We start from the raw sequence: 9,559 nt of genomic DNA, 5'->3' as shown, positions 1-9,559 counted from the left end.
TCCACTTGGACAATTTTCCTCTCCTGAAGCCCGTTTTCGCCATATCCACCTTGATTTGGTTGGACCATGGCCTGTGAGTCGCGGGTTCTCATACATTTTAACTTGTATTGATCGCTTTTCACGCTGGCCGGAAGCTATTCCTATAGCAGACATTTCAGCTGAAACTGTTGCGAGGGGTTTCGTATCTAATTGGATTTCGAGGTATGGTGTACCGTACAGTTTAACCACAGATCGTGGTCGACAATTCGAGTCTGCATTGTTTCGTGAGTTATCACGAATCCTGGGGATGCATCATATACGCACCACAAGTTACCACCCCGCTTCTAATGGGATGGTGGAGCGTTTCCATAGGCAACTTAAGGCCGCTTTGCGTGCCTCGCCGAATCCACAGTCATGGACTGAATTTCTACCGATCGTCCTGCTTGGATGTCGGACTGCGATTAAAGCAGACCTTGGTTTTTCGTCTGCCGAGCTCTTGTATGGTACCACACTGGCATTGCCTGGTACGATGTTGGTGCCAGACAAGTCACAGTCTCTTAATTTAGAGTCTTATGTTGCTCGATTACGCAGATATTTTTCTGCCCTTCCTCCTACGGACCCTCGACACCAAAATCCTCCTTCTAGTGTGCCATCAGACCTTAATTCTTGGATGCATGTTTTTATTCGTGATGATTCTGTCAAAGGACCTCTTGTTTCTCCTTATAAAGGACCTTTTCGTGTGATTTCTCGCACGCCGAAGGTATTCAAACTTGAAATTAACGGTCGTTCGGAGACATATTTTGAGGTGTCCACATCTTTTAATGACCCCACTGCCACAACCATCGTTGAACCTTCACATGCACCTTTGACAACACCACTATTTACACATGCACCATTATCAACACCAACATCGACAACACCACCTTCGTCGTCGCAGCCTGCCTCGAACAGACCTTATGTTACGAGGTCAGGCAGAACTGTTCACTGGCCGGAAAAACTTTCCAAAACTATTTATATTTGACATTTTCAATTGACTTCCCAGTGACAGTTCAATACTCATTGAACTTTGCTCATTTTGAGTATTTTTTCTCTTTTTACCTTTTAGGTGAATTTTTTTCTTTTTGTTGTTTTAATGTATTATATTGTGTGTTATTTTGGTTGTCTGGTATCCACCTTGAGTTTTGCAGTCACTACAATAAGTTTCCTTCGTGCATACGCATTTGTGGGGGAACCTTTGTAGTGACGCTATACAACAGCGCGCGCGCGCAACGCCCTTTTCTGATTCGCGCGTGTTTTCATCACCAAGAGGAAATATTGCTATCGTGGAATTAGCTGATTGGCTAGGAAAAGCGACCCTTAGAAAAGAGGCAAGGGAACGCAAAAACCTTGACCATCAGAGTCCAGCAGAGACAGCAGAGACAGCAAAAGGCCTTTGATACCAGCAGACGTATATTTCTCTCTGTCCAGCTTTGATAGCAGTCGGCCGAAGGTTTTTTACCGAATTGTTGCAGACAACATCGTCTTCATTATTCCGCGGCCATCTTTAACCCGTTCTGTTTTTAGCGGCTGAACATTGTAAATCTTACAAGCGATTAACTTTCAGCCTTGCGCGCCCAGAACCAAGGATATCAGATAAACCACTGATTTCTCACCGGTATAAAACAATAAAGTATATCTATTTTTTACGTCTGCGTTTTGTGTTTCTTTGACTGGTAGAATCTGGATATAAAAGCAACGGAAAGTGATTGCTTCTCGCACCCCCAAAAGGTCCAGAGAAGATATTCACATTTCCTTACACACCTCACCGATATGTATAATTCTAACAGTTGAAATTCAAGTTCAACAATCACATTAGTCCCATCTGTTATAAAGGTGGCAACAGTCAGACCACTTTCCTTATATTTTGAAGATGAGACTATTGCGGTAGAAGGATGAAAAGATGTTGAAGATGGTCTTCATAACTTTATAGTTCCAAACAAAGGGCAAGTAATTCATTAAAAAAATAAATACGTACATACGTACATACATACATGCATGCATACATGCATGCATACATACATACATACATGCATGCATGCATGCATGCATGCATGCATACATACATACATACATACATACATTCATACATACAAACATACATTCATACATACATGCATTCATACATATATTCATTCATACATACATACATACATACATACATACATACATACATTCATACATACATGCATTCATACATATATTCATTCATACATACATACATACATACATACATGCATACATAATACATACATACATACATACATACATACATTCATACATACATGCATTCATACATATATTCATTCATACATACACACATACATACATACATACATTACATACATGCATGCATGCATGCATACATACATACATACATACATACATATATTACATACATACATGCATACACACATACATACATACATACATACATACATACATACATACATACTTACATACATACATACACACACACATACATACATACATACATACATACATACATATATTACATACATACATGCATACACACATACATACATACATACATACATACATACATACATACATACATACATACATACATACATACATACATAATGGCACTGTCAACATCGAACGTGCAGGTTGCGAAACTTTTTCTTACAAGAGTTCCGGACCTCGGTTATGAACTCATTTGCATACAGCCAATCAGAGCTCAACTATCAGACTAATTTATGAGCGCTTAACAAGTGATGGGCGATAAGGTAATGTCATTTGGGTAAGGAATGACCATGCTTCTTTTCTCTTTTAATCTCTCTATATATAAACGGCAGTTTGTCTGTGTGTGTTTCTGTGTGTCTGTGAGGTTGTACCCTTACCCTGACCACGGCTTTCAACCGATTCTGATGAAACTTGACACACACATAGCCTAATGTCATAATTCAAAACTAACGCAGCGAAAATTTTGAAAAGTTCCCCCAGTTCTGAAAAAAATCGATAAATTCGACATGGGGTCGAGAATCAGAAACACAAACCACAGACTGTCTAGGGGACGCAACTCGACCTTTTTTAACTCTCAAAAAAATTTGCCATCATTTTTTTTCCATTTTTTTGCTATTTTTTGGCTATAACTCTCTAAAAATGCTTTATAGTTATTTCCCTTACAAACCTGAGCAACGCCGGGCGATACTGCTAGTAATGTTATATTTTCTGTAATGTTTCCAATATGTTGATATCAACATGGCAGGAAGGGTAATCTCTCTTGGTCCCGTGACCACAATATCACGTCACTTCGCGTTTCCAATCTCTCATTGGCCGCGTAACACAAAGAGCATGAAAACGATAGCGTTTGAGTATCAACTATCAGAGGCAGTATTGAACTTGGAAGAGCTACTGCTGAGATAAATTTGCAGAGCATTTAATGGAAAATCCACTAAAAAATCAGCGGAATCCTTTCGGTTTTAACGGCAGTTTTTTCTAGCGGTGTCATATGAAATTGTCACCCATAATCATGATCCTAGTATCGATCTATTGCATTTTAATCTATTTTAGGGTTAGGGTTAGTTGTGGTTAGTTAGGGTTAGGATTAGGGGTGGAGGAAGGGTATCTTTTTTTCTTCGGAAACGTAAATAAACCCAATCTGTTTCTTAAACGAGGGACATATTCATACGGCACAGAATATTTTCACCTCAATAGACGCCATTGATTGGTTGAAATTGCAGAAATTGAAGAAAAAAACCCAAATATTTTACAAACTATAGAATTTTCTCAAGAAAGTCAGGAGAAAAAGATGTTTTATAAACACATTCTACTAGTATACGAAGTTTAAAAGTGTTACTCGTTTACTTGTTTCAGTCATTTGACTGCGGCCATGCTGGGGCACCGCCTTTAGTCGAGCAAATCGACCCCGGGACTTATTCTTTGTAAGCCCAGTACTTATTCTATCAGTCTCTTTTGCCGAACCGCTAAGTGACGGGGACATAAACACACCAGCATCGGTTGTCAAGCAATGCTAGGGGGACAAACACACACACATAAACACACCAGCATCGGTTGTCAAGCAATGCTAGGGGGACAAACACACACACACATATATACATATATATACATATATACGACAGGCTTCTTTCAGTTTCCGTCTACCAAATCCACTCACAAGGCATTGGTCGGCCCGGGGCTATAGCAGAAGACACTTGCCCAAGATGCCACGCAGTGGGACTGAACCCGGAACCATGTGGTTGGTTAGCAAGCTACTTACCACACAGCCATCCTGCGCCTACGTGGAAATTATTTTTAAAAACTGCCGGTCAAACCGAAAAGATCCAATCAGCGGTGTCAATAACACTGCTGACACTGATGAGAATGTAGTTGTCTGACGTAAATACAATGTTGACTATTTTTGTGAAAACTGGTTTTTCTTTTTCTTTTTTTTTTTTTAAAGTAACAAAATCGGTTCTAAATGATGTTTTCTGTTTGCAGTAGATCGAGAAGCAATCCACATGAGGCATAGTTCTTTTGGCGAGCCGCACTACAAAAAAAAAAAAAAAAAATAATAATAATAATAAAAAAAGAATTTGAAGGTAATTTTTCCGTTGGCGTGCCATCTAGCAAGTCCCGTGGGTTGTAGTCTTGGCCATAACTCTTGCAGATGATAAAACAAGAGCGATACTGTTAGATGTATTGCAAGAGTTGTATGTAATCTCCTGGGTTTCATTGAACGTCATCAATTAAACTGGTTTTCAGCCCTGCACGATCAATCATTCTTTACAATTCGTCGAACCGGTTACGCATGAAACTGCAAACCACGCTGAAGTGCTATGCAACAACAACAACATAAACAAATAACTAAATAAATAAAGAGGTAAAAAAAAGGGAAAAAAGACATTGGTATTTCCCTTCCACAGTTACATTCTTATTTAATTGATTTTGTGGTACTATGACTTACCTTATGATGGATTTAAGCAATTATTAAAATGTATCAAGACTCGCGTATCCTTCGTTGTAATAAGCAATGATGGATTTTTTAAAATTATTTTTTACTGATTTTACAAATATATTGTATTCAGGCGTGGGTGTGTGGTAAGAAGCTTGCTTCCCAACCACATGGTTCTGGGTTCAGTCCCACTGTGTGGGAACTTTGGGCAAGTGTCTTTTAGTATAGTCTCGTCCCCGACCAAACCCTTGTCAGTAGATTTGATAGGTGGAAACTGAAAGACGCCCGTCGTATACACACACACACACATATATAAAAATTAGAAAAAGCCACCTTTTATCAATTCAAAATGAACAATTAAATTACACCATCTAGAAAATTACATATAATAGAAATATTTAAAATATTGGATGAATTTGATCAGATAAGGTGCTTAAATAGTCATGACTATTAATTCTGCCATGAAAGGAAACCATTGGGCCGACGGATTTCCAAGCTATAGCCCCCCCCCCCCAGATCATCACAGATCCTCCTCCATGTTTAATAATTGGAAGAAGGCAGTCTGCATCAAATGCTTCTGTTGGCTGTCTCCACACGTTTACTCGGCCGGTGGTCAGAAATAAGGTAAAGGATGATTCGTCCAAGAAAATAACATTCTTCCACTGCTCTACGGACCAGTTCTGTAGGTTTTTACTCCACTCTAAACGCTTTGCATCGTTTGTTTTTGAAAGTAGTGGTTTCCTGATTGCAGCCGTCCCTTGAAATCCGGCTTTGTGCAGCTCCCAGCGAACAGTTTTTGTGGAAACTGGATTCTCGAGGTTGTCATTAAATTCTGCAGTAATTTTAGGAGCTGTACTTTTGTGATCCTTTCTCACAATTCTCGTAAGAGTCCGACAGTCTCTATCTGAAAGTTTTGGTTTTCTTCCGGAGTTTTGTTTCGACGAGGAGGTTTTTTCCTCTTTCTCAAAGACTGTCATTACTTTCAAGACAGTACTTCTTGAAACACCAAACATTTAGGCTGTTTTCGTTATGCTGGTGCCTGCCATACGAGCACCAACAATTTGACCTCTTTGAAAGTCCGATAGATCTGTCATTTTAATGAATTTTAATTATCTTTTTCTGATGATATCTGAAAAGAAACAGCAATTTAAGCAAAATATATTAAGCAACACTAATAATAAATAAAAAAAAAACATAAAAACAAGCTTTTAACGGTTTTATAGATATTTCAAAAATATGATGCTATGAAGCTAGGTTTTTCCAGTATGTTGTCCAACCCATATATATATGTATATGTATGTATGTATGTATGTATGTATGTATGTATGTATGTATGTATGTATGTATGTATGTATGTATGTATGTATATGTATATGTGTATATATATATATATATATATATATTCTCCCTTTGCTTTACCTTCCCCACACTCTCAATCCCTCTCACTCTTCCTCATCTCTCTCTCAGCCGCTTGTCTTCCTCTATCTCTCACTCCTCCTCATCTTTGTCACTGCTAGCCCAAACCACTTCCTTTTGCACGCTGCTTTCAAACTGTAAAGTCGTGTTTCCAAGCGCTGCTAGAACATCTTCCGTCTAAGCCAGAAAAAAGGCTTTTTCGTTTGTTTTTCTCGTTTGTTTTCTTGTTTATTTTGATTTCTCGTATTGTATTTTCTTTTTATTTCTCGTTATGTATTTTCTTGTACATGTATTTTTATATTGTATTTTATTGTGCAGTTTTATGTTTACGTCCTGTTTGTGTTACATTTTTTTCTTGCTTGTTTTTACCCCTCTGCGAGGTAATTTTATTTTAATTCTCTCGCAGGAAGGCCTAGTTTTGACGAGTTGTGTCCTGTCTTGCCTTCGAAACACGCTTGAGTCTAACTAGCGACAGCTGATGATTGGGGATTTTTCCTTGTGTAGTATGTCCTGTACTCTGTTTTTCTGTTGTAAAAAAAATTTGTTTTTCCCGTTTTCGTTTCTCGTTGAGTTCTACGTCTAGTTGTGGTGTCCTGTACTCACGTATATATATTTATATATGCATGTATATATACATGTAGATGTATGTACGTACATATATGTTTGTATGTATGCATATATTTTATTTATTACACTATATATATATATATATATATATATATATATATATATAAATTCAGGGTGAATACTTGATAAGTGTAAGCACTTGTATATGCCAGATAGTAGCAGAGGTGAGAGGGTATATGCATCAAATGAAATAAAAAACAGAACACAAAGAATGTCGCGGTACACGTGTTTCAAGCTTTATACAACAACCTATTCTTACATCAATGTAATGTCGATTATACATTGATGTAAGAATAGGTTGTTATATATATATATATATATATATATATTATATTAAATTAGAGATAAAACCACTATTAGGCAAATCAAACAGTGAAAATCATAAGCCAATACATAGAAATAAAATTTATAAAATATAAAATATAAAAAAATAAAATTCCAAATTAAAACATTTAAATTAAAGCTAAATTTTTTTTAAAATTATATAACTATCAAAAAGTATTAAAAGTTTAATATAAGATAAAGAGTAATATATGTATGTATATGTATATATTTATATGTGTGTGTGTGTATGTATGCTCGCGCGTGTACGTTTGTCACCCCATCACCATTTGACAACCGGTGTTGGTATATTTACGTCCCCGTAAACTAGCGGTTCTGCAAAATGGACCGGTAGAATAAGTACTAGGCTTAAAAATAAGCCTTGGTGTCAACATGCACGACTACAAGGCCGTCTAGGCGGTGCTCCAGCACGGTCGCAGTCAAATGACTGAAACAAGTAAAAAAAAAATAAAATGAAAAGAATACCACTAAGCCCTAAATCTGAACCTAAACTCTAATCCTAATCCTAACGCAGATCAGTCATTTCACATCGTAGACTACGGATAATGCAGTACTCTGCACGCTAAAGAAACATCGATTATCGTCCGTTTTTTTCTATTTGAAAACCTGGTGCATTTCACTTTGGTCATTATTTACTCGTAAACTGTTACTGTAAATCATTTTAATTTTATGGCGATGCGATGTTTCGCTTGTCGTAGCACACGTTTCCGTCGATTTCCGTAAAAAATGTAAACACTGAATCGGCCATACATACATATACATACATACATACATACATACATACACACACATACATACACACACACATACATAGATACATACACACACACATACATGCAGACATACATATACACATACACCGAGTAAAAAATTTCAGTTATCTCTCTCTTTCACACATTACTTACTCTCTCTGTTTTTCGCACACACTAACAGAAGCACTTCACTTACACAACATACTGTCTGTCTCCCACACCCCATCAAACCACCAACACACACATGTACATCAATGCTTGCCATGCACGGTAACTTTAAAAGAACTTCCCTCGTCATACAATCGCTTTCTCTTAGTCTCTTTCGCTCTCATTACTTATGTAAAAAAATAAAAGTTTTTTACGGAAATCGACGGAAACTTGTGCTACGACAAGCGAAACATCGCCAATTTTATTTCTTGTCTCCCAGTCTGTTGACTGATATCTTTCTTAAATGTTATATTGTCAGAAGTCGTATATATAATTCAGAAGGCGGCGAACTGGCAGAAACGTTAAGCACGCCGGGCGAAATGCGTAGCCGTAATTCGTCTGCCGTTACGTTCTGAGTTCAAATTCCGCCGAGGTCGACTTTGCCTTTCATCTTTTTTCGGGGTCGATTAAATAAGTACTAGTTGCGCACTGGAGTCGATGTAATCGACTTAATCCGTTTGCCTGTGCTTGTTTGTCCTCTCTGTGTTTAGCCCCTTGCGGGTAGTAAAGAAATAGGTATATACAATTCAGTCTGCAAAACAAAAGTAATACCGCTTGTGTCTGTAAAATCTCTTCTGTGGCCGTCCGCATTCGCACGTATGCGCTTGTTTATCCTCGTGTTTGTATATGTTTGAACTTCCATATTTTAAGATCAACAGATAGTATCTTTTGTATATAATTTGTTTCGCTTTTTGGCAATCTTTCGTCTCTAGTAGACCTTTCCGTCGATTTCCGTAAAAAATTTTTTTTTTTTTTTACAAATGGGCTTGCGGGAACTTTTGAAGTAATGAGAGCAAAAGAGACTAAGAGAAAGCGATTGTATGACGAGGGAAGTTCTTTTGAAGTTACCGTGCATGTGAAGCATTGATGTACATGTGTGTGCGTGTGTGTGTTTGATGGGGTGTGGGAGACAGACAGTATGTTGTGTAAGTGAAGTGCTTCTGTTAGTGTGTGTGAAGAGACAGAGTAATGTGTGAAAGAAAGAGATAACTGAAATTTTTTACTCGGTGTATGTATATATGTATGTATATTACTTCAAAAGTTCCCGCAAGCCCATATGTAAAAAAAAAAAAATTTACGGAAATCGATGGAAAGGTCTACTAGAGACGAAAGATCGCCCGCTTTTTTTTTTCTTTTGAACATAAACTGGGAAATTATGTAAGAAATTGTTTTTCTTGCAAAATATGCAGTAAAATTTTGCAGCTTCATTTTCATCAAAATACCTGCTACTCCAGTCATTGCAGAACTCCTCATTACAACTCTACACTATTATCGTTCTTTC

General features: G+C 37.4%; 1 protein-coding gene across 1 annotated transcript; it reads left to right on the top strand.

The window, feature by feature from the left end:
• Positions 1 to 508: 508 nt before the first annotated feature.
• On the top strand, positions 509 to 1,000 carry LOC115222667. The gene has a single exon (XM_029792986.1). It carries the CDS (start codon positions 509 to 511, stop codon positions 998 to 1,000), a length of 492 nt encoding a protein of 163 aa, XP_029648846.1.
• The last annotated feature ends 8,559 nt before the right edge of the window (positions 1,001 to 9,559 follow it).

The sequence above is a fragment of the Octopus sinensis genome, linkage group LG20, assembly GCF_006345805.1.
Source record: "Octopus sinensis linkage group LG20, ASM634580v1, whole genome shotgun sequence".
Classification (NCBI taxonomy): domain Eukaryota; kingdom Metazoa; phylum Mollusca; class Cephalopoda; order Octopoda; family Octopodidae; genus Octopus; species Octopus sinensis.
Note: the sequence above shows the minus strand (reverse complement) of the source record. Positions and strands in the feature narration are given on the sequence as shown.